General features: G+C 47.3%; 2 protein-coding genes across 4 annotated transcripts; both read right to left on the reverse strand.

Annotated features, from left to right (window-relative positions):
* Positions 1 to 743: 743 nt before the first annotated feature.
* Positions 744 to 10,576, reverse strand: LOC135400864 (uncharacterized). 3 transcript variants are annotated; one of them, XM_064632815.1, is made up of 12 exons: positions 9,964 to 10,576; positions 9,862 to 9,905; positions 9,708 to 9,720; positions 8,148 to 8,242; positions 7,466 to 7,546; positions 5,827 to 5,964; positions 5,362 to 5,561; positions 5,059 to 5,183; positions 4,016 to 4,130; positions 3,786 to 3,947; positions 2,045 to 2,182; positions 744 to 959 (listed from the first exon to the last, which is right to left on the reverse strand). In XM_064632815.1, exons 1-12 carry the CDS (start codon positions 10,017 to 10,019, stop codon positions 771 to 773), a joined length of 1,356 nt encoding a protein of 451 aa, XP_064488885.1. In that variant the 5' UTR covers positions 10,020 to 10,576; the 3' UTR covers positions 744 to 770. The 3 variants fall into 3 exon arrangements, with proteins under 3 accessions (XP_064488885.1, XP_064488883.1, XP_064488886.1); XM_064632813.1 differs by having other exon boundaries at positions 5,362 to 5,594; positions 9,964 to 10,575; XM_064632816.1 differs by lacking the exon at positions 7,466 to 7,546 and having other exon boundaries at positions 5,362 to 5,594.
* Positions 10,577 to 12,828: 2,252 nt separating this feature from the next.
* LOC135400865 (gastric triacylglycerol lipase-like) lies at positions 12,829 to 23,042 on the reverse strand. Its single transcript, XM_064632817.1, has 9 exons — positions 22,856 to 23,042; positions 22,228 to 22,429; positions 21,116 to 21,230; positions 19,058 to 19,208; positions 15,702 to 15,794; positions 15,343 to 15,495; positions 15,057 to 15,128; positions 14,402 to 14,470; positions 12,829 to 13,190 (listed from the first exon to the last, which is right to left on the reverse strand). The coding sequence occupies exons 1-9, from the start codon at positions 22,952 to 22,954 to the stop codon at positions 12,942 to 12,944; spliced, it is 1,203 nt and encodes a 400-aa protein (XP_064488887.1). The 5' UTR covers positions 22,955 to 23,042; the 3' UTR covers positions 12,829 to 12,941.
* Between the last annotated feature and the right edge of the window lie 2,926 nt (positions 23,043 to 25,968).

Genomic DNA, 25,968 nt, shown 5'->3' on the forward strand with positions numbered 1-25,968 from the left:
TTACTCGAAGTTTTAACTTGGTGTGGCCGTATCGTAGAATCCTTTGTCCCGATTGTTGTTTGCTTCTTTACGTATGCGCAAAGTGTTACAAATATGGCGTATGCCCTTCGTCCTCAGCAAACCAGGTAACAGAGTATCATTCTGAATGCGGGTTGGCACTGAGCATTGCGATGAAGTTATTCGCAACTACGCAGGAGCTTAGGAGAAATGGAGCTGCAGGTAGCTACCAGGGAAATCACGTAGCTACAGAAACGACCCAGATATTAGAACTACTCATTGTCTTTTTTCTCTCTCTCTCTTCTTTTTCTTTTTTTTTGCTGCACACTCCTGAAACATAGCACCGCATGACACTCGCCTAGTTAACCATCATCCCGAGTGACACCGTTCCCCTCCTCATTTGTTGAAACCATTGAGGGGGCGTACGCCTTTTTGATAAGTTTGTTTGTGGCGTTAACTGCAATGGTTGGCTTTCAGCGTGTTAGGCAGTGATGCTCTGTTTTACGAGGGCACGACCACTTTTGCATGCGGTCATATGAACTGAACTTGCGGGCCGTGGTAGAATTGTACCGGAAAATACTTTGACACTTCGTCTACATGCTACATGTTGCATAAAAGATGTGGTGTGATGAGGAGGAGAGGGAAGACAATGGATTCTGAGACGGAAAATCACATCAGCAGTTCAGCACACTATATGATAGAGGTAAAAACATTATACAGAATATTACAAAAGAATAGGCCTCTGAGACGTGTGTGGTTTTAATGGCCATGTGCTATGCAGTTGCTGTAGGAAAATTTTTATAGCGATAGGAGTAGTTAAATTCTTCAATGACGGCCCGTGTTCTGCGCAGGCGCGCGTATTCCGGCCCGCATGTCCCGTTGTCCACGTTGCCAGTCACGTTGAATGCCATCCATCCCATCTTGAAGCGGTCACTCCCAACGTAGCTGAACGCTCGCCTCATCTGTGGAAGAACACTTTATGGAAGGTTTGTCGGGATAAAAGGCATCACGAAACTCACCTCTACATAAAACCCGCGGAAGTCTGCACTATACCCGTGGATGTTCCGTAATTATGATACGAAACCGAAAACCACGTATGGCGAGCTCTGCCGACACCACGTAGATACAGGAAGCTCCGTTGTCGTGGACGCGACGTAACAATTAAGAGTCAGCAAATCAGGATCGTGTTTTCAACAGCCGCAGCCAATCACGAACGCGCTTTCAGCGGTCGTGGCCATGGAGAATAACCACCGTCGTGTGCGAGTTGCGATTGAACGTCACCGTGTACTAAATTGGAAAACTTTGAAATAAAGCGCAAAACGGTCTCAAACTTTTTCAAAACGGATTTTCTGGAAAGGCGTCTTGCACTTTTTGTCTTCACTGTCTTGCAATCTACGTAATTTAGATCTGCAGGTTCCAGGTGAGCTGCAATCATTTGCGGGGTCTTGAATTCGCAGCCTGCGCATTGAATCGCAGTAGCAGACGAATTCTGACTCTTAATTGAAAGAGGGAGAGGAGGCAATGCGCAGGCTTTCAATTAAGAGTCAGAATTCGTCAGCTACTGCGATTCAATGCGCAGGCTTTCTCTTTGTTCTGACTGGGTCAGGACTAACCTCTCCACATTTTTCTTTCTTTTTCCAATCCAATCCAGGCTTTCTCTATCTAGGTGGTGTTGGCTCTGCGTACCGTTCCATCACGTCCAATCTTGTGGCTCAATGTTACTTTTATTGGTCAGCTGGACTACCGTTCACGGAGGAATTATTTAGCACAGGAATAGCAAGCCGTCACGCTTGGTCACGTGACATGGGAAAGCATATTGTCGCATCGGAGTTACAGTAGGAGGGCACGTCGTGAGTTATCACGATATGCGTGCAATTACGAGAGGAAATTGTAAAAACACACGCTGCTGCCTCATTTGGCCCGCAGTGTGACGCCTGTGACGCATCCCCATTAAAGCTTAATCCCTATGTTTTCCCATGTCACGTGGCTCAAAGGCTGACGTCATGTGCACGAACCTCATTGGCACATTTGGTACGTATATACTCACCTTCTCTTCGATGGTACGGGTCGTCTCGAATCCGTACGCGTTGTGCGAATCCTTATAGAACTCGAAGATATTATACCGGTCGTATCCTGACCACCGTGCCCCTGTCTTCCGCTCCGTTTCGTTTGAATGTTCGCAATACTGCAAACAAACGTGCACTTAAGTAGGCGCTCTATAGTGACATAGTCGGTATGCGTGGGAAAACTAGGGACGAGTCAATACATGTTGGAGCCTACGTCTCCAGACGAATCAGCCAGAAGAATGATCCAGGCCGAGCTCTCGCGCATCGTCTTCAGTGTCCGCAACCCAACCCACTCGCGCCACTGCATATATAGATTAAGATTTAATGGCAGTACGTCATTATCGACTTTCGTAAAGTTGCATTTCTACAATTCCTTTAAATGGGCACCGAATTGCTAAAATTTCTCCTCTCGAACATCGAGCCAGACACGAAACGAAGGAATCGAAACACTCATTTCTCGATTTCCGCTCGAGTGCGTTGGCCAATAGACCTCTACCCGAGAAACGTCATCAGGACGTTGGTAGACAGACTGAAACCAAAACAAATCGGAAAGGGTTCCACGAATGGGCCCTTGTTCGCTGCCTCCAATTGAAAGAAAAGTAGGACCGAAGGTCGCGTCCCTTTCAGGGAGCATCGTTATCCGCTCAAGACCGTGGCTTTCGGGCGCAACCTTGTTCGCCCCTCTAGCTTCGAGCGTAGTTCAACTCTACCAAATTGGTGGCGCTATCGAACACTTTGACGTCATTTGTTTACAAACAGGGAGAGGTCTATACGCTACGCTGAAGTTACTGGGTTGGGGAAAGTGACGCCATAATTTCCCTTTCCCGCCTCGACCTTGGAGGAACAATGGCGGCTGCAACATGCGTTGGCACGCTACGGCAGCTACTCCAAGGTCACAGGGGCAAAGATCGGAGGATAGCGGTTCTCTCCCCAATCCAGTGACTCTACGCTTGGCTGGCATCGGGTTTCCGACGGCTTACCAAACTTGTTCATGCTCTTCGGCACCTTGAGGCTTGTGTTGTGCTAATCTTTTTCTGTGTTCCAGCCTCAGAACAGCCACCTTCCATCAGGGGTTCATTCGTTGTGCCGTTCGCGATTTATGCGAGAACGAAACCGCCATTTCGCTCTTCTGCCCTTCTCCAGAAAGTGCGCGACAATGCGGAACTGTCTGTCGTTGGTCTCCACAAACGATTTGTCCAATCATAGCTGAAGATCGCTTGAGTAAACCAATAAAATGATTGTCCGCATTGTCGAGCTTCTTGAGAAGGAGAGGGAAAAGGGGCAAACTACGGTGACGCAACGTGTGAATTTCTGGTTCCTTCTATATTGCTATTAAGGTAACGGCACGTTTCATTCCCCGAGGAGCAATTTTGGAACTTTAGTGCCCGTTTAACATGAGGTGTCATCATCAATGAAGATCAAGCTGTTACAAAATCAATGTCCCTGCGATTCTACCAGCTACTGCGGCTTATAGGCTATAGGTTGCCTTCTACATCAAGACTGGGTGGTGACCCGGCTATGCGGTCTAGGTGCTTTCCTCGGACGCTTCAAGGCAAACGTCGGCCCAGTTCCCTGTGCAAACGGCCCATCACGCAAGATCCCTCCCAAGCAACATGCCACCACACCGACAGGCAGATAGCTCAGCAATAACACTCCACTGACAGACATCTGATTCAGATTAGCCATCATAACGTACAAAGTGAGAAAGATGCGTCCGCTTACCTCAAGATAGCTATTGTAATCCAGCTTAGCGCATTCTTTTCCAATAATTCCTTCTCCAGTGCCGCTTACATCAGAAAACTTTGTTGCTCGTAACGTAAACGAGATCACGTATGTGGCTTGAGGTGATGTGGAGACCGACAGGATCAGGTCAAGGGCAGATTTCTACAATGCAATGCTCGATGTTCAAGTGTATTTTGGTACCGAGCGGAACAGCACGGTACATTACGCACCACGTTGGGCTCCGTGTCGCCGGCAACACCGTCGGCAGTCCAGGAAGATGTCGCTTCAACGACGCAGTTACTCTTCCTCTTGGTGAAAGTTTCTAGTATTATGAACTTGACTCTCCTGAAATGAGAGGAGACTTCATTTCACAGGCAACCCCCGGCAACTGAAATGCCTGCGCCGAAGCACACAGGGGGAGGCTGTGCGATGTTACAGTACTTTAGCAGTATTACGATATCAAGGTTTCGCTATGCACATTTCATTCTGCTCATTCCTATAAATGAGGGAATCATCTCCCCATTAATGTTGTCGTCGCCTGTCAGATGAAACAAACCTGACTCCTTACGATAGAAATAGTGAATCAGGACCGTTACACAATGGTGCCCCCAGGGGAATGTGGATCACTGCCCAGCGTGCAACATAAGAAGCATAGACGCATGGGGGTGGATACATTCTATGACGAAGGAAGCCTGAGCTTGGGTGAACGAGAAGATGGACGCAGTTTACCTGCATCTGTGTCGTCCAACCTCGCGTTCGCGCAAGCACATGCTTTTTTCATCACTATGCCGGCACTTTTCCGCAAATGGCTGAGGGAGGTGTCGCAGCGAAAACATCCAGAAGGCATACAGCCGGTGCCCCGAATCTGTCTCAGGTCAGCATTCAGTCTTGGCGCTGAAGGCGGTAACCTGGTGGGCTGCAACAACCAGGTTCGATGCGCGGGGTACCGGAACGGCTTTGTATAAGTTTCATTCGGTAGTCACGATCGACCTTTCGTGTTCCTCAAGATCATGTTTCTCCTTGTAGTATCACGTACTCTAAGTACTCTTCTGTAGTGTCAGTCTGTGCGCCCATGTTCCCAAGGGAGATGCTCACTCCTAACCTAGCGTTATCCTGTACGGCAAGCGAGAATGTGGGCAATTCTCCGTAACACATTTTGTTTTTATTCGACATTGAAAGGAAACTCCGTGAAGATATAATGCTTCCGTGAGAGGTAAGCACGTAGGGCTTGCCTATGGGTAGTGAGCTTCGAAGAGAAGATGACATCAGTTACCTCTCAAGCCCTACGAAGAGTCGTTTGAAGGTATCCATCCCCTCTGAGAGGTAGCGTGGTTGGATTGAGAAAAAGTTGGCAACTTTTGATCGATGTCCCACAGCTCGTAGGCTTTCTTTCAACACCTGGAACGGAATTAATAGCTTCTGTCATGTCGTCTTTCCAGACACGGTTCACGTCTTTCGCAGTAGAAGGTACAGCAGCATGAAAAGTCAAGTTTTGGATTAGATTACGTGACGAATTTAACAATGTTCCCGAGGATGAGCGTCTATATCGTATTTCTGTAGGTCTCGGAAAACTCACGTTGAAAAATTCTAAGATAGACTTTGTCTCTTCATCAAGGTCTTGAAGCCTCTTGTAGTGGAATGAAAGAAGTCCAAAGCCTCGAACTCCCTGTCTCTTGTAGAGGTCTCGAGCGTTCTCTTTAAAGGCCTGAGAGCGGGCTGCTTTCTTCATGATTCTCCATTTAAGTCGGGGAAACGTCAACAACACCTTGCTTGATCCTAAGTATTCATCGAGGAAGTCAAGGTCTTCGGCTGCACGTCAGTGTGTAATTATACCTCGCATTAGTTTGTCATGCCCCACTCAATGTCAACGCCTTGTAAATGTCCAAAGGAATTACAAATATCTATTTCTTGTGATATCCTTCTCGTGTATTTGAGCATTCCTCCTTATGTAATGCCTTCTTACGCATTTGAGGTATGTGAATGAAAAAAAAGTACTTGATATAGCACACCTGCCTATCGTGAGAAAGGAGAGGACACTTACGGTTACAAGAAGCATCTCTGTCCATATTAATTTCCAGTATAACGTAATCACAGATGCAAGACATGGGAAGTGACGTGAATTGGAAATCGTCGGGCAGGAGACTCGGTGACGTCAGGTGGCACAAGAGGGGGAAACGAGCTGGAATAAAATGCGACGTTCAGTGGGTAGAACGATCACTAGAGCAAAAAAGATATTTTTAAAGGAACGTTCGTCCTTAACGCAATTGATATAAGTGCGTCTGGCAGGAGCATTTGACTCCAGACAAATCTCCTGCGAGCCTTCTCGGTCGCTATAGACGTGTTTCCGCTCGTTTTTTCATGTCGCAGCACAAGCTCTACATCGAACGAGACTCGTTCCCTACGGAATGAGACACTATCCAAGCAAACACGTGAGAGCAGGCAACATGAAGCCCAACGGAAGCAAGCACGACATGCATTGGATTGGATACCATGGCGCCGAACGCGCCTGGTCTTCACGCGTGGAAAGGCTGTGGCCGAATCCGGCCGAATCCAGAATCTCTATCATGGCACCGCCCGGACTTTGATGCTAGGAGAGGGTCCCGCCTCCGTACAACTCCTTTGCTCTCCCTCATTACTCTCTCTCTCTCTCTCCCAGCTTTTCTTCTAGCCTCTCTCGTTATGATGTCTGTGCCTCCCGCTTCACCTCCTCACGTATCCCTTGCTGCAGCGGGGACGCGAAGGTTTCCGAGCAAGCAGCAGTAGCGACTTACGCAAATCGTTCAAAGTTCACACAGTTGTGGCCAGGTGAAAAAGAGCGCCCTCGTGTCGTCACAATGTCGTCACACTGACGTCGCGCATACGTCTTTCCGGAGATTTCAAACCGTGTGGATCCCAATGATGTGTAATGCAGATGATACATTTTATCGCTCAAGCTGGTGAAAAGTGAAGCAGGGATTCGGTAGATAGGGGAATACACTACTCGTTGAAACAGTAAATAAAAACCTACGAAGAAGTTGATACTTGAAGAGCGGACTGTCCCTTTGAAAGACAGTATGACTGAAAAAAAAAGAACGAAAATTCCGTAATAATATTAAATCGCCAACATATACCGTACAACACAGAATTAGGTCTAACTTATGTTGAAAAAAAATTACTGGTCGACCTTCGTCTAAAATACCCGTCATTGGCAGAAAAAACAGAGCCTCAGGAGAGTGGGAGGTGGATGACGCAGTCTTTTTGCTTTTGTACTTCTCTAATGTGCTTGTCGCTTGTGCCATGTCACTTTTCTATTCTCTTTGGTATTCTCGATCGAACTTATCATCCAAGGTCTTTGGGTTTATACGCTACATATCCTCAGAAGGAATCGCTGGAGTTACGCAAAGTAGTCCGGAAAACGCTTCCTACCCATGCATCTCGTGATGTGACACCGTTTCACGTAAAATGTGAATTTTTATTTTTTACTTCCGTGTCTCATGTGCGGAAAGTCAATGCGTGAGCCATAGTGCAAGATTCGTGCGTGCAGTAGCTTAGTTAACCAGGTCCTGTTACTCTGCTCCAATGCTTTGCGCGTGAGGACAAAGGCTCTTTGCTTGTACGCCACTTGCTGTAGAAATAAGATAGATTGTGGCGAGCTAGGTCAAATATCCGATGTATCATAGAGTGTTTGTTTCATGTGACACCTTTACGAGCATGACTGCCGTCGCGGCGTGAATCGTCCATTCTTAGTTGCCGGACCATGCTGGCGTCGGTATCTTCTGTCCCTATGTAACAGAACAATGTGTATAAGTAACGAAAAACGCTTATTATAGGCAAAACAGATATCATGTTAGATTACCCCATGTTAGCGGCACGAACTGATCCCGATTTAGGAACGCAGGAATTTGAAATGTACTGTCTATATAGTAAATAGTCGCCGTTGCCCATATTTATGTGCTGTAACAACGGGAAGGCAGCCAAGTCTGGCAACCCGTGATAGGTACCGGCGTAAGCACTACCTCGGTTTCTGTCTGCAAGTCCTTGATGTCTCGAATAGACGAAACTAAGGTGCAGAGACGAGGTAGGTATGGTACGCTTATGCTTCAGACATGGTGTTATCAGCACGAAGAAAGGGACAGAGATAGGGATATGTCCCTTTCTTCGTCCGGGCTTACAAGCCCGGATAAACACAGTGTCTGAATGGGTGAAAACCTCGGGCCTTCGACATAACCTCACAGCCAGGAGTCCGACATCACTGCGCCATAGTTTTCGAAGCGGGTAATCCCGCCCACCTTTCTCCAAGCGGTCCTGTAACTTCAAGTGACTAAGTATTTAAAACGGCGGTTGTGAATACGAGTATTAGTATTTCAGCATTGGGATACGCACTTGACCATAGTCCAAAGAAGTCAATGACCACGAAACCCGAGAGTACCAGCAAGAAGACTAAGCAAAATGAGACAATCAGGAGCATATTCTTGTTCCTGCACATGTATGGAGAAAAAATGCTGTTATCCTAACAACGCTAAAATACGCAACGCAACACATTTTCGGCAAACATGACTAAGGCCAGACGTCCAATTACGCTGGCATAGCACGACAGGCGACAGCACTGATGTCTCTGCCAAATGGGCTGATCATGACCATTCCACTAGGTCGTACCGAACGCAAACTTGGTTGGTTGCACGAACCGAGTTCTCGTCTTGACTTTCGTTCTGAACTAAAACCGACGCGTGCGCAGCTCATTAACCCCAGACACGCGCTTGCATCTCGTCTACGAAGCTCCCGCGTGATAAGATAGGGGAGTTATTTGTTCCTTCGCGTATGCTGTTTTCACGTGTGTCACGATAACATTATACCGTTATCGACATTTTTTGTTCTGCTACTAGAAAGTTGTGCTGACATGCCGCTATTCTCTGTCACGGGGAAACCCACGACGTCTATTTCACCGGTAAGTCATTCTACAGAGTTCAGGCGCGTCTAAAACCGACAATTTACAATTTCAATGAACTGTTTCTCAGGAACCGCGACAGCGTATCATTTTACGACGCGGATTTCCAACACGAGGCCTTCTGGAACGCGCCATCCTGGCACAGACAGCAGAGGCCGAGTTTTGTGCAGCTGCGTGACACCTGTGATCTGGTTGTCAAGCTACCATTTTTGGCATATTGAAGAACTGCGCTTTACAGTAAGTTAATTAGTGCTCAGTGGAACGACCCTTCACGGGTTCACACGCCGGGGATCTATCGCTGTATCGTGCCTAGATGGAAAGCATAGAATGAATCCAGAGCTATTGTGGGGATTCCATGAATATCCAAAACAGAATCTGCGTTTGAGGGAACAGCATTACGTGTTCTGGTACACGAACCTTACTGTTTGTGTATTTACAAAGCATATTCTGAAACGGGGAGGACTGCACCGTGTTCTTTCTAGCACAGTAGTTCTGTATAATGATGTGCCCTTAACCAGAAAGGAAGCGACTTTTTGAAGCACTGTGGGAGGCAGCATGTGGGTAAGAACATGAAAGATTGAAATATGGCAATCTTTCATGTTCTAATATGCACCTTAGCGCTTGTGTTGCGTTTATCAGTATGTGTTGTTCCATCCTCAGAACAATAACTTCCCATCATAGTTGGGTAGTAGCATTTTATATTGAAGACTATGGCGCTTCAGTTTACGGTGGTAAACAAAGGCCTCGTGGAACTAGTAAAAAAAAAAAAACAACCTTGCGATTTCAATGGTGCAGCCAGAGGAGCACTGCGGGACTATTCAGCATTGAGAAGTACCCTGAGGATTAAATGAAGCAGCAGAAATCAGCTGCACGACTAACTGAGTTACACGACTGAGTTTGCACGAGCAAAGGGCCGCTATAGCGTCCCTCGTTATGAAAAATGTCTACAAGTTAAACAAATGCTGAAAACTGTCGGTTTCTTCTCGTGTTTTACTTACGCTTTGATGCCCTCTGAAGTGATAAAAAAAGAAAACTTTTACAGCAAATTTTCGGTAATACGCACGAATAAAACGCCAACCTACAGTTTCGGAGTTGTTGCGAGTTCATCCATTACATCGATGTTGAGTGGAGAATAGACCGAAGGTGACATACCTTTCAATTGGTTCTCTGTCCCTCGGAGTGCACTAACAAAACGCCTGCATCATGAATTGGATGTGTACATGTCGTGATCACAGAAAGTAGCCAAATACTTACGAGTTTATATGTCGAATTTCTGAAGTAAATGTCCCCGATACAGTTCTACCCTCCATCGCCAGCTGACCGTTCCTAGCTACAGAATAGTAGATGAGTTGGGAAACAGCCGCCGTTCTCCTTCTTCTTCCTCCACTTCGTTGTTCGCGCTCTTGTTATTCCGTCCATATTGAAAATGCTCATTGAAATGCCCTATCGAGAGTGTGTTAGTGCAATAAACGCCTTCCGCGCCTGCCCTGGAAGGTACTGTCGTAGTATGCGGAACACGGTTGTCTGAAATGTTCAGGTCGTGGCGTCCCCTGTCGATGGTGTCACGCACAAAGGAACTATACCAATACTATGGCGGGCCATACCAATACCATACCATTACCGTCTCTGAGGGCGATGCCCTCAACCGGGCATTGCTAGCAGACGACGCCAAAGTATCCGACCATTCTCTCTCCCGACAGGTGGTGATGCGTGGCGCACGGCTGAGCGCGGTTTCCATCCTCCCCTCAGAGCCTGAATATCCTATGCAAGTAGGTCAGCCTTTCGCGTAGCCACTCAGCTGTTTCCTTTCCCCTTGTGCACGTAGAACGGTCTCATTAAATCGCTCTCAAATAAGGTACCACAACTGCAGATCACCCCCCCCCCCCCCCGGTTATCGTGCTGGCCATGTTGTGTCGGGACTGGGAGGTACCCGGGTTTGAATCCCGGTGCCGGCTGTGGTGTCTGGGGTTTTCCTCTGGATTTTCCTCGGACGCTTTCAGACCTATGTCGGCACAGTACCCTTAGAAGTCGGCCCAGGACGCACATTCCCCAGGGCGTCAGTCGTGCCGTTGCCCACCTCTCTGGGGCCGACAACGGCGAGCCCTTTCACGATCACCCCCACCCCTACATCACCCACACCACTGCACGTGAGGTCCACGTGAGCTCGCGTGGCTGGTGCTTAGTGCGCTGGCCATATGTCACGTCGAGACTGGGAGGTATCCGGGTTCGAATCCCGGTGCCGGCTGTGCTGTCAGGGATGTTTCCTGGGAATTTTCCTCAGACGCTCTCAGACATATGTCGGCACAGTTCCCTTAAAAGTCGGCCCAGGACGCACATCCCCCCCCCCCTCCCAGAGCGTTAGTCGTGACGTTGTCCACCTCTGTAAGGCCCTGTTCCACCATGGGCTCGCAGGGACTGCCGAAGGGCACAGTTGAATGGGCGTTTTGCAATGTGCACCCTTTTTCTCCTGCCCGGCCCACCCATCAGTAAATGGGAAATTATGGATTCAATTGAATTGAATTGAATTGAAATTTTGTCAGCTACAGTGGAGGTAAGCTTAAGACTGGACCCCTTGGGCATGTTTCCTGTCACGATAATCTGCAATATAGGTTGCCGATGTTTTCATCGTATTTTTCTTTTTCCACATGATGAATGTTTTTGTCTCCGATATCATTTCCTCATCTTACAGAAGTCCCAATCTGTAGTTCCCTATAGACCATTTCACTGTTTGCAAACAAACGGCGCAAACCGGAAGACCTACGGGGAACAAAACAGGTTAACGTGCGCTGGCGCTACCTGGCGGCGTGGAGCTGTCAAAAGGGACTTTGCAAACAACAGCTGTAACCGGAAGACCACTGGGACGCACATCCAGCTGCTGCGCGTTGGCGCACCCTGGCGTCGCTAAAGGGTCTATATCCTTGTGTATTGCAAAGCACCGACACCGATTGAGATTTTCCATTTTGATAAGAACGTTGTTTTCAGTGGCGCTCATTTGGAGCTTATTTGTGTTGAGAGTCTGATGGCGATAATGTTCTGCAGCACATACGTCTGCATCTGTCTGGAGAGATGCACCAGTCAAGGCTCTTCGCTGTTGGCAGGGGCATCTCTGGACTCAAGCTTGGCAAGATTAGCCCATGCGTTCTATATATTAATTTCTCACGTAAAGTTTCAGCCACTCGTTGCGTGCGTTTCGCTAGTGGAGGGAGGCTCGTTGCCAAGAGCGGATCCGGACGACGCGCATCCCGCCGGACTGGCGGGAAGCTGTTGAGAAATTGTTTGCTGTAGTTTCAGTGCTGGAGATCGCTGTGAGGTCTGTTTCCGAAGCTGTTTCCGCCGGCGCTAATCTTCAACTTTCACATAGGGATCGTTATCGTTATATTTAAAGTTCGCGCGCTCAAAGCCGCTTTGGTTGGCTCGGGCAAGAGCTCGTTGCGAATCACGAGCCGAAGTGACGCGCGTTATGGGATAACGACGATCGCTCCTCCCGGAGTATGGCGGGGGTTTTGTGGCGCCCAAACCGCAGAGACGACGATGAAGTCAGGTGCCTCTTCGCAGTTTTCGTGGTTAGCTGCCGGCCGAGAATAAACTATGGCGGGCTAAATAAACCAGTTCGATCCGGGGGCCCTATTCCGAGCTGCTGTCGAGCGCCATCGACAGTGTCGACAGAGAAGTATCGGTAGGACCGATTACAGCCACCGCGGTATCTGCCAGTTTTTGTATTTCCACGTCGCCTTTAATGTGCATTTTGTTTGTTGGTTTGATTTGTATGCTCCATGTTGGTACCAAAGACCACATAGCAGAGGGAACGCACCGAACGTAAAGCATGTAATGCGAATCGCCCGCGCCGATCCACGCTGTTGACGGTTTCCGTTTAGCGCCGCGTGGTGGCGGTATGATAGGTTTTCCTCGCGAATGGGGGACCGCTCCACCACGAGCTGAAGATTTCAGAAAACCGTGCCCCACACAGTACATCGCTGTTCACTAAATTATGTGGGTATCAAGGGCGATGACGTTTTGTCAGAGGTCGCTGCATGGCGCCTCTTGGGCCAGGTTTACCGTTGCTCTTACTTGAATTATGAGGCACCATTGCAGTTGTGATGCAGGGAAAACGAACGGAAACCAAATAATAAAGGTCGTTTATTTGTCACCGAACGCATTTGGTTTACAACCATCGCACTCTCTGCAATCGCTTCAATTTGTGGAAGTCTTGCCATGCAAGCAAATACTCTCCGTCACTTCGTGTACCTTTCCAAGAACTCCAAAAGTTCAGGATGAAGAACTTTAGGATTAGTTAACGCAATTGCGAAATTCAGGTGAGAGTAGTCGGGATCATCGATGAAGTGCTTCTTTTTAACTCTGTCTCCAAGCTCTGGCAACAACACTTCCTCCACCTGGTCGTGTGGGACGAACTGGTCACCTCTGCTCCAGAAGGCGCCTACGTCGGTTTTCACGTTCTTCAGGCTGTACATCGGAGGGGTGTTCTGTAAGTGCTTAAGAGTTAGACCATACTTCAACACTCGCCGCTTGTAATGCGCGATGGAGAAGGGATTCTTCTGCTCTATTGCAACGACAGGCAATTCTTGATTCTTGCCTACCGTAAGCGCAGTATTGTGAATGAGCCTACCAGGCAGATTCACCTTACTGCGCTTACGGTTGCGCTTGCGTGTTACGTCCGCTGGCAGCGAATCATTGTAACGGAACATCCTTCCGGCTGGAACGAAGACGCTGCACGCTGGATGTGCTCAGCACCACACCGGGTCCACAGCAGACGAATTTTCAGCGGCAAAGGAAAATGCTCTGGACGCGCTTGTACAGCTTGGGACAAAAGTTTACGGAACACCGGGGTGTCGCATTTCTCCAATGGAGCGGCAACCTAGCAGCAATAAGGAGTGAACATACACACTGAGAGATGGATAGAATAGCCCTCCACCCGTTTCCTATTCGATCGCCTTGTGATAGCTAGCAGGGAAGCGGTCCGATGAAGAAATACGCAGGTGCCGTGTTCCGTAAACTTTTGTCCCAAGCTGTACGAACGTTGAGGAGGGTCCTCAATGGTGTCTTTAGTAGCTTCGGTAGTGCTTCGAGCACGCGCTACTGTGCTCAACACTGCTTGAGCGTAAAGCACTGCCAAAACTACTGAGGACTTTCCGCAGCGTTCGTGCAAGCGTGCAAGGCAGCAGATTATGGCCGCGCCTCCCAGGCTTCTCCGCCCCGCGGAATGCTGTTTCGCTTTTTCTTTCTTTTCTTTTTTTTCTTTGACGACGGTGTTATAGATTGAACGGCGGTGCGATCAGACACTATTCAGCGAAAATACTTTCGTCACTCCTAGTGGACTGCTGGACTCATTAAGCGCGATTTTAAGCGCGTGGCGTAAAAACACATAGCAGCCTCAGTCTCAGATGCTTAGTTTTCATCATGGTGAAGTGAAAGTTTCCATCGTGAAGTACGGAGAGAACCTTGTTGGCATTGCTACCCCGAGCTTTCATCAGAGTCGTACCTCCATTCCGCTTACTCTACAAGTCTTCTTGCGAGAACGATACTGTCAAGATCATGAACTGTATAAAACAAGGAAATCCCCCTGTGATAAGTTTTCCTTGTGTTTCTCTTCCTTTTTTCTCCTCTTTTTTTTTACAAACAAACAAGCTTTTCCTTTTCTTTCTTTTTTTTTCTGTGTAGGAATCAGTGCACTTGCCCGTCCGTAAATCCTCATGTTTTCTTGGGGACCGTAGTCAAACATTCTGGCTTCTTGGGATTTCACCACCTAAAGAAGTAATAAACCACTTGTCAACGATGGGAGCCCAGGTGTCGACACACGGTTTGTCAAAGATGAAAAAAAAAGGACATATATGGAAAGGAAATCTGTTGCCGCCGAAGCCTCTATTTAGCTAGCTAGGTTGTACCTTTTCACACTGAAAAGGGCGGCCGGCCGTGCGTATCGCAAGAGATCTTTTCGAAAGGACAATTGCCCATGCCCAACGGTGGGGAGCACGCAGTGCTTGCAGCTTCGAGATTGGATTTTGAGATTGGATCGGATTGGATTGGATTGAATTGATTCCTGCATTACGCGGCGTGACGTTGCCCACGTCTGTGAGGCCGAAAACGGCGACGCCTTTCACCAGCACCACCACCACCACCACTACCAAAGAAGCAGACATCAGGTGCTGAGAATTTGAGGTCTTGATTTGTGATGGCAAAGTGTTTACCACACAACAACGTCTGTGAGGACAGCTGCATGCTGCAAAGCACGCATGCGCGATTACTTTAGATAGGCATAGGAAGTCACGAATGTATTCATTTGCGTGTCTGTCCTTAAAACATGCTTAGAGGCTTGAAAACGTTAGACAAACCTGAAGATAATGCTGGGCGGTTTTAACCGATGTTCCAGTTGGGAAGTTGCAGTGGTAGGTGAGAAACCTAGACTGAGCAGGGTGTCGTGATGGACGAAATAAAATAAAATGTCACACATTGGAATTCTAAACATCGACTTTCACATGCAGATGAATACACAAAGTGGAACGCCGGTAAAATGAATACACCCTGTGTTTGTTGGTGTGGGACTATGTACGGCCATGAATTAAAGCAAGGAACGTGTGAAGCTGAAAGGGTGTCTTGCATTTAATTTATTATACGCACCTTGTTCATGTACTTTGTCCCGATGTTAACTAAGTCGTCAAGAAGCACGGCGCAGGTGTCGCTCACCGGGATACCACAGAACTGGACATCTTGTATAACTTTGTCAGGCACGACGGGAAATAACTCTTCGGGGCTTTTCTCCCGTAACGTTTCCTGCAAAAATTTTGGACATGGGGTATGGTATATCGCTGGGGAAGACGCTAAACACGAATACGTATGTCAACACTGAATATCGCAAGAGGAATTACGTTTGTTGTTCCTTTTGGAGGAACTAACGCAAGAAAAGAAAACGATGCCGTGTTACGAAGGGACAAGGTATGGTCAGACGACAAAACTTCATGTTGATGATCCTTGCTTACCAGAAGTCTTTCAATCGTCGGTGCAAATCCAGCCAACCTGAGGTCTATTCTCTTAATTCTAAGAACTGGCGCTAGTCCTGCGAACGCTCTGATCTGCAGATGAGAAGGTACAGTTACGAACATGTCGATGATACCGCAACTTGCTGTCGAACTCCAAACAATACCATAACTTGAGCGCGGTGCAGCGTGTAGTGTCTGTGGTACTACTGCGTGTGATCTCCGTATTGCTTTGTGAAGAGACGTTTGACGGACCTTATACTACTGCAGCAAAACCGCACGTGTAAATTTAGCATGGCCACCGACTGCACGACGCGGCTGTTAGCGACGGGGTCCAACGTATACGTCTGCAGTGGAACGAGCGGCATATTGTCATTTGTCGGAATCGTTCAGTTGACGGGGAATTGGTCCCATGCACAGCAGTGCACGTTAACTGGTAGTAGAGAGTTTTAGTACATCGTACGCTATCACCTTTGCGCACGTAACGGATAGCGTGGTGGCTCTGCGCAATGCGCGGAGCTTTTTGTTTTGCGCGTGCGCGGAACCACCAACGCTTCCGCTTACTTACGCAAAGGCGACAGCGTACGATGCACTATAAAGCTCGAAACGCATGGAACGTTTCCCCAGCGTCAAAACGTCGCGCGCACGCCATGGCCTTGGACACGCGGCGAAGAAATGCCCGCGAGACGCGTGGGACGCGTGTAGAGCGAGTGACCCGTCCCAATGTTGTTGTATTCGTCGACCAAGATGTCTGTTAGAATGTCCTATCCTATCCGCACACCGCAAAAAGTTCTGAATTTTCATCCGAATCCGCAAGTATCTTGCGGATATTCGCGGATATCCGCTTCCATCCGCGGATGATGCAGGGCTCTAGCTGGAGGGTATCACTACGAACTGACGAGATATAATGAGAAGAAAAGTGGAAATATGCATCAGAAAAAACTCAAGGCTTTGAGCACGAAAAAACGTTAGCAGAATATTACGTCTCATAAAAACATTTTATTTCGAATTGAAGGAAAGCTGCGCCATAGCGTTTGGTAACGAGGCTTCGACAGTTTCGGGGGAAAGCCGTAAACTGTCTTGCGGGAGTTCCGTTGCCCTTACACCTCAGTTTTGTCCAAAAGGCCGTATGACTGACCGTCTGGCAAGAATTTAATGACCGTATGTACTTAGGACCGAAACCGTTAAGGCCGTAAGTGCGGCCGTCTGACAGGAGTTTGTTTGAATTTGCTAGCAAAATTGAGGTGAAATAGGGTGCCTGAATACTAGCTCCCTCTGCACATAGGAAGCTAGTACTCGGGCACCCTAAGGTGAAACGGCTCGGGGTGACGTCTGATGGCAAATAATCCCCATTTCGTCAAGCAACTGTGATATATGTTCCCGACTGACTTGTTGGTGCTGATCGCTACGTAGCCGACACCTAGCCAACTTCTTTTGTTTCAGACGCAGTGTTGTCCGCACGTAATGTAGAATTCCGCCGCACGTGACGAGCCATGTGCATTTGGTGACTACTTCCACAGTGTTGCCCGCAATTTTCAAGTGTCATTTTCTAAAAAAAAACTATGAGTGCAATTGGGACGAAAATTGTGACGCAAGAATACTGAGTGCTCAGGCTGCCAAACAGATAAATAATCTGAGATTGCTTGCAGTTGCTGTACGGTATTTTAAGGCAGCACTGCAAGCACCCTCGCGCTCTTTGGAAGAAACCTATCAGGAGACATAAGGTTGACGTCACTGTACGTGACGACGACGAGGAAAGTGTCAGTCGCGTTCCTCGTGGCGTGATGTCAGCCGGAGCGACGTGGTCAGCACTACGTACACGTGGCAGACAAGGTTTCGGTAGAAGACGAGAGCTCAAATCGTCCGGATGTCGGGAAGACGAATCCGGACGAGAGGCTGGTGACTGATGTTCAATATACAGGGTATTTCACCTAACGTGAAAAAAAAAAAAAATCGTATTAAAAATCTGCTGGTCTGGGTTAACTGCTGCGGGTTAACCCTACTTACCAAGGGGGAGATTTGGCCATCCTTCCTTGACGGAAACAAAAGCACATGCCGGATTTACCCCATTCCATTGCAAAATACATTCACTACTACAATAGTAAGAGCAGGGAGGGGGTGCGAAAACCGCCGTTTCGGGGCGCGCAAATTGCGAGCCGTGCTCAGGTCTCCAGAAGAAGTGATGCGAGGAGAAGAGCGAGATGGAAACAGGAAAGTTCGAAACGACGTTCCTCGCAACTGTTTTTTTTTTTTTTTTTTCAGCTATTACCAAAGCTGCAGGGAATGTATTTTACGGTGTAATGGGGCAAATCCGACGTGCGATTTCTGTTTCTCTCAAAAAAGATATGATGTTAACTTGGCAAATTTCGAAGATCAATCGGGAAAATTGAATTTCTCGCGAATTAAATTTGATAAAAGTGCTTAGAAGTCATGGTAAAATCTCATCCCGGAATAAACAGCATAATTTACAGAGAAGTCGATTTTTTAATACGATTTTTTCCCCACGTTACCCTGCACGTGCCAGTCGTGACATCGAGGAAGTGGCACGCTGTACGTGGGATGCTGTTCCCAAATTGGGCTTTTTCATTATGCGTTTCTTCTTTCTTAAATATTCTTGTCGCCGAATTTCTACTCTGCTGTAACGACTTTGAACGCTGTGGTTCAACACGTGGCTAATAGACCTCTCACTGTTTGTGAACAAGTGACGTCATAGTGTTCGACAGGGCCACCAATAAATCTCTACCCGAGAAACGTCATCATTGTGTCATCTTGTTCGCTGCCTCCTATTGAAAGAAAAGGAGGACCGAAGGTCGCGTCCCTTTCAGGGACCATCGTAATCCCCTCAAGACCGTGGCTTTCGGTCGCGACCTTGTTCGTCACTAGCTTTGAACGTAGTTCAACTCTACCAAACTGGTGGCGCTGTGGAACACTATGACGTCATTTGTTTACAAACAGGGAGAGGTCTATTTGGTAGGGTTGAATTACACTTCAAGCTATAGGGGCAAACAAGGTCGCGCCCGAAAGCCACGGTCCCGAGGGGATTACGATGGTCCCAGAAAGGGACGCGACCTTTCGTCCTACTTTTCTTTCAATAGGAGGCAGGGAACAAGTGCCCTTCGTGGAACCCAGCCCTCTCCTTCCGATTTGTTTCGGTTTCAGTCTGTCTACCAACGTCATGATGACGTTTCTCGGGTAGAGGTCTACCAAATCTCTTCTGTATAGCGTATGTAGAGAGCTTCCGGGAGAGTGCAGACGGCGCACCACATCAAGGTTTGTTTCGTTACCTAGCTCAGCAAGTGTATCGGAAATGTGCTGACACTGCTGTTGCTTAGACAAAATATTAGGCCACTCTTAATTACCTTTTCGTTGTATTCAGGCTTCTCCGACAGCATTATAAAGTAAGTGAGCGTTCCTTGTGACCAACCAACGTAGATAAGTTTACTTTGCTTTGTGTGTGAGAGAACGTAGTCGATTTGAGACGTGCCGTCCAGTATGGCATGTTCGTGAAACCTATAATTACGCAATGAAGTTTATTAATACATGATATTATCATAGATCATATATTATTAATAGATCATCATAGGAAAGAAAAGCCATTGCGTGCAGCGCCTCTTGCTATTGCCTCCTAAATCCGTGGCCGTCCTTCCACTAGAAGGACTTTCGCAAAAGAAATTTGAATCGTATCGCGGATATGTTTCTTCATTGTTACCCTTTGTTCTTTGATTCTAGGGTCACTGATAGGGATGGGCCAACCGAATCCACGAATCCTCGAATCCTAGGCATGGATTCGAGATTCGCGAATCCGAATCCCAGTGCCCAAAACGGCGAATCGAATCTTTCGAATCCACCAACCACGTTTCTTTGTTTCTTTTTAAAATTGGCACCTCCGGAGTCTGCAGAAAGCCTGATAAGCCTGATCCGGGGCGCGCCAGAACCACAGCATAAAGCTCCGACATTACAAGTTTAAAAGTAACATGGTTTTGCTTTTGATTGTTTCTTAGTTCTATGGCAAGAATTCAGACACGAGAGTTTATGTATTTCCTGTAGTCGATGAACAACATGTTAAATAAATTACATTTAAGAAGTAATATATGGGCGCGTTTTTCTCCTGAAAGTGAACTATTATTCAATTTGTTTTTCATTAAAGTGAGATATTAAATTGTGCTTCAAAACACTTTTCAGTAGAAGTGTTTTTTGCCCCTGGCTCTCCAAACGTTTTTTTAAAGAAATGATTCGAAAAATTCGAGATTCGTAAGGTTCGAGGATTCGCAGAACCTTCCTTGGAGTCCGATTCGGAATCGGATTCGGGAAATTCTGGATTCGTCCCATCACTAGTCACCGAATAGCTTCAGAGTATACTGCAACTGATGTACATCTGCAAGTTCTACACCAGGCGGAGCCGCCGTGTGGGGCGCCATATTGGCTCCGTTAAGTTCGTCTGCTATGTCAGTGACGGATCCCGTCTGCACACTAAAGACAGAACTTCACCATACAGCACGGTGACGGCAAACCCATTGTACAGAATGATACCTTTATCGCTCCCGATTTGTGGAAACCGCGGGGCGTACGCCCTTTTTTTGGAACTGCATAAGTGTTCCTAAAAGGCGTACGCCTCCTGTTTTTTTACCAATCAGGGGGCAGAACGGTGTCATTCGGGATGTTGATTGACTAAGAGCATGCTTTGTGGTGAAGTTTTGTTTTTAGAGTGTGTAGACGTTCGTTCTTTCTTCTTTATTCTACAAATACTTTTGCGTCTTCCTTGACGACAATGGATCAAAGCCCTCTAAACAAAGTCGCACACGCTGTTACGGTCAACGAGCTGCAATTCCCGATGGGAAATAAGTTTCCCGCAGCATACAGTGATCGTTTTGTCTGGGCAAAACTGCACCCTTAAGAATGGACTTCACCGCACGGCACGCTCCTAGCCAACCATCATCCCGAATGACATCGGCCTCTCCCCTAATTTTTTGAAAACGGGAGGCGTACGCCTTTTTTGTACCGCTTAGGCAGTACATAATTGGTACAAAAAAGGCGTGCGCCTCCTGTTTTCAACAAATCAGAGTCGAGTACGATGTCACTAGGGGGCGATATTTGGCTCGTGCTATGCAGCGAAGTTCATTTGTAAGGGCGTGCGGTTCAACTGGCGTGTCAACAAAATGGCGCCGAGTTGCAGAATTTTGCCCAATGGGAGAGCGGCGCTCTCAATGTTGCCAGACGGCTGTAGTGCCAGGCATAGTGCCGGGGAAAAGGAATGCAACACTCTGAGCGAAGCTGCTCAGAGACTCTATTTGATTCCATCTGTTGTTAATTTTGATTTCTCTCGTTCCATGTCTAAGCACAATTACAGCACCATGCGCTACGTATACCCTGGCTTATGCATTTGGTTTAATGTCTTCCATTGCCTACTCTACACTTACGTGAAGTTCCAAAACTCGTGTCCTTCGGGATCGAGGAGCGTGTGGTTCCTTCCATGTCGACCGCCCCGTGTATTTCCAAGCCACACGTCATAACCATTATCGGCAAGAACAAAACCTATGTTTAAATATAGACAGGCAATATATATGTCAATATTTTTTTTTTCACCAGTTATGCAGTATTCACACACCGCAGGTACTTCACTTAAGAGCTGCGACGTAGCACTACTTTCTAAAGTTCTTCGATCGGCAATCAGAGGGTGTGAGTTCGAATCCCACTGCTGGTGCGTTTTCTTCAACTGCCATCATTCAATAGACGATTTTCAAAAGATGCGCGCTCCACCAAGCGCGCGGTGCAAAGCACCATGGGAACTTTGAGGGGCACTGCTCCGTCGTCTGCTTCGGTTATGGTTTACCCCGGTTGACGCTGCTGCTGTGCACAGCGGGAATGTTGTTCTTCTTCTACTACCTCCGCCTTTGGCCGGATGCTTTAAGGCGCTCGAAGTTCCCATGAGCCCTTGCGTGCCACAGGTGGCGCATACAGTTGGCAATACAGGCGGCATAACAGAGTGATTTAGGCCAATGAGCTAAAAGGGTAACTAACTGAGAAACCCAGTTGTGGTGCTATTGGTTCCAGTATCACCGCAGGCTTCACTATTACGTAAAAAGTGGATATTAAATGAATTGTTTAGTGCATAAGCTATTTTGGTTGGAAGCGAGATTAATTTATTTTCCATTTTGATTCGTATATGACTGGTGTTTAGCATTGCTTGCGCCTACATGAAGTATTGTGTTGGTAAACGCAACAGTTGATATCACCTTAAGAAAAAGAAAAGAAAAGAAAGACTGTACAGCGGGATTAGAACGACAGGAAAGGTTTTTACTGTATAGACTCTTTTCATCTGACGTCACTGTCGCAGACGGCATAGCCTTTCCCCCTGCTTGTGGCAGCCATACTTTTGTGCATGGCGCGTGCACGCTACCAGCATTAACTGTGGTGTGAGCACGTGCGAACACAAAAGTATGGCGGACGGAATGAGGTCAGTGAAAAGGGTCTATAGTGATTTTTCATTACAGATATGTAACTGGATATATGTTTCTGGAAGCTTCAGTACCTAATGATTGCTCCGGTCGGTTTAGCACGAAAGCTGAAGAGTCCGTAAGGAATCCCCCTATTATGTAGACAGGTGTCCTGTGACAGGGCGACGGACATTTGGCTCTTCCATGCGGTATCCGATGTAACTGTATGATGTAGCCGTCGTCCGTTGTCACCATATGCTGCTCAAATGGGTATCCCTGGCTCGTTATGAGGTAATCCTAGAAACGGCAGTCAAAGATCCGGTGACGCATTTTAAAAGAGATGGTCAGACTACATCTTGTAAGTGTAGGAGCTACGGGAACACGGATGGTGCGAACTTGGCACGCACGCACACTAGCCCCGGTGTGTGTGACAGACTATAGTTTCAGCGAGGTGGAGGAGGTTATGTCTAACCGCTAAATCATATGCGGACAATCTTGGCTAAATAAAAAATTGCAGCTCCAAATCCTGATAATTTCATGGCGGTTTTCTAAACGTAATTCATATTTATGGCGCAACGGCCATGTCGTAATCATGTCAGAAACACAGCATCGATAAGGCGCATGTTTTTCCGCATATTTGAATTTTAAACATCGTATGCGGTCTATTTTGTTGTATAGCTTAAGTGTCGATCTAAAACCTTAAAGTAGTCTTAATGCACTTACGACGTCCTTGCAGTCACTGGGAGATAATTCCGATACATCCTTTGCTGAAAGTATATGCAGCTGTGCAAAGAGGGTTAGCGCTATCACACAGAGGTACATTGCGAACACAGAGGTGACGCCAAGCGGCCCTTGTCCGCTAGTGCTTCAGCATGCAAGAAATACACGTGCGCAAGATTTACGGTTACGGCATTGTGTACAGCCGTGACATGACGCGGGGGCACCTCGTAGCTTTGTTTCGTGAACGGATTGGAAGAGAGGGGAGGGGAATGCATGCGTGAATTGTTCGGCATGAATGTTCAGCCCGTCTAAAGGGACATGTCTAATGTTTATGAATGCAACGAGGCACATTTCGTATGCTGTTGTAGTCATAAGTTGCTTCCAGGGTGAAAACCTGCACAAAAACTTAAGCAAATGGCCGGTAAAATACCCTAGAACTTATGTACTTTATTGTAATCCGAAAACTTCCACAACACTAACGTTACAGAAGCCAAATGCTTATCTACATTATTTTTTTTTTTGTTGTTGTTGTTGTTGTTTCTTGCATGTGGGACGTTTGGAAACAGATACACGCTTTGCTGCGATTTTAGGAAAAATCTTCCCGATACAGCACCGCAAGCGATACTGACCTGGCGACCGTTTATTCGTTGACCGACAGGCCAAGCGAGGCTAAAAACAACGAAAGGGTGCAGAAACTCGAGGAGGTTATTGACGTGATGGTGTGCTTTCCTGGCGAGGAGGTGGATTCGTGTCGGTGGGCATGCTTGGAAATGTTGATGAGCAGAATGATGACTCTTGGGAGGACGAGCTTAACACCTCTCGCGTATGGAAAGCAGTAAACAGCTGAATCAGTGCAGAAGCAGTATTCTAGCAGCATAGCGAAGGATACAAGGCTTGCTTTCGGAACGTTTCACTCCTAACGCAACGCACGATCTGAAACATGCTATAGACGTTACGTCCTCTGAACGCACAAGGGCATGGACAGTTCCGCCGAGAAGACTACTTGGTCCTCGGGACAGCTTATCGCAATAGCGTTGACCATCGAAACACTTGGTCATATATTTTTTTTTTAATTTGCGGATACAGGACTGGGCTTGTTATATCCTGTCAATGCTGGTGCGGTGCAGTTCACAACAGTTCCTGCACAAAGTTGGGAAGGCAGACTCAGCTAACTTTTCCGTACGTGCTGTAACGGTCATATACAGGGTGTTTCAGTTAAATCCCCGGGCTAAATAATTCGCGAACCGGTGCACCAATCGAATAACTTTCTTTTTTACAAGTATCTGTCCAATACCGCCTACAAGATGCGCACCGCGTGAATGAGCGGGAGGCGCTCATTATTTAAATAAAATGCAAATGAGTTTCGTAAAAAAGCGTAACTTCTAAAGCAGGGCGCTGTCGGTATTAAAATGGGTACTACCCCTTTTGGGACCTTCAGTGGACACCTTTCAGAGAAAAATCTGCTACCGAAGCGGGTCATTTGTTGCAGTAATTAATTGGTTTCGGTTTACGTATTTTTGTCGCGGCTGGTCGCGGCGAAGCGCAAAAAGACGCTCTTTCACTCCCTTATCCATCAATGAATTACGTCCTTACACCAATGAATTACACCAATGAATTACACCAATGAATTACGTCCTTTTGCGCTTCGCCGCGACCAGCCGCGACAAAAATACGAAAACCGAAACCAATTAATTACTGCAACAAATGACCCGCTTCGGTGGCAGATTTTTCTCTGAAAGGTGTCCACTGAAGGTCCCAAAAGGGGTAGTACCCATTTTAATACCGACAGCGCCCTGCTTTAGAAGTTACGCTTTTTTACGAAACTCATTTGCATTTTTATTTAAATAATGAGCGCCTCCCGCTCATTCACGCGGTGCGCATCTTGTAGGCGGTATTGGACAGATACTTGTAAAAAAGAAAGTTATTCGATTGGTGCACCGGTTCGCGAATTATTTAGCCCGGGGATTTAACTGAAACACCCTGTATAGTCGTCCACCCTCAGCAAGCTTATCGTCACCTGCAAGACTCTCGTGAGTCAATAAGCATGACTCGAACGGACAAAACCGCGCTGTATGAGGGTCGACCGTTCTGCTTTCGTCCGTTCTAAAGTATATACTTCTCCTGGCTATCATCCTCGGTCTCTTTAAAATATCCGGAGCTCTGGTAACATGGTCCTTGTCATTGCCGAGAGGGGGGGGGGGGGGGCTCGCAACAGTCCAATGGACTACAGAAAATGCGCGCTTCATGTGGTTAGGTTTAAATCTGCTATTGAACGTACCGAAGAAAGACACTTCGATGTGAAACTTCCAGGCGTTTGGGAACCTAAGGAGATGGACCCAGCATTCTTAGGTATACTGCGAACTATGTAGTATGGAGAATCTGTATTTGTGCGCGCGCGGCGTGCGTGCGTGCATGTGCGTGTGTTATTGATCGAGTCCCTTATTTTCCGTTTCCTGTTCACGTGTTCGCGATCTGGCACGACGCATCAGATAAATATGCAGAATTTCATGATCAGCGGGCCTATTTATGCGGTTGTCATGAAATACCGGTAACATGGCACCCTATTCATAACCTTCCTCTCCCACTTTATTTCCTGTGGCTCTAGCGTCATGTGTCATCCCTCTCACCATGTCATCTGCCTGTACAGGGATGAAAGAAGTGTCCCTGCAGCTGGAGCTCACTGACCGATTTTACCAACTGCCCCGATGGCATCACATATTAGCTTTCGGAGGAAGTCATCTGCATAACCCATATGGGTTATGGGGTACGTTATGGGTTCAGTATTGACACCCATATGGGTGTCTATACTTCCTCGTTTATCTGCTAACGTGAGTCTCATCTTAACGCCACGCGTGCAGCCGTTGTTGTTGTCAATATGGAGCCGCCTGTTTCGATATACTTCAATTCAAAGACGAGTGTTACGAAGGATAGCTCCGTGGCAAAAGAGCTCTGAAGACTGAAAAATTGCACCTCGCTATCTCGAACCGCTGTCCGCCGCACAGCACAGACACATTTTTAATCTCCCCCGTTGTTGTCTCGTGCGAATAACTTTCACGTCCTCTCGCACATACAATTGCGGTTGTTGTTATTGTTGTATGTGTGTTGACTCCGCATGG

The sequence above is a fragment of the Ornithodoros turicata genome, chromosome 7 (assembly GCF_037126465.1).
Source record: "Ornithodoros turicata isolate Travis chromosome 7, ASM3712646v1, whole genome shotgun sequence".
Classification (NCBI taxonomy): Eukaryota; Metazoa; Arthropoda; class Arachnida; order Ixodida; family Argasidae; genus Ornithodoros; species Ornithodoros turicata.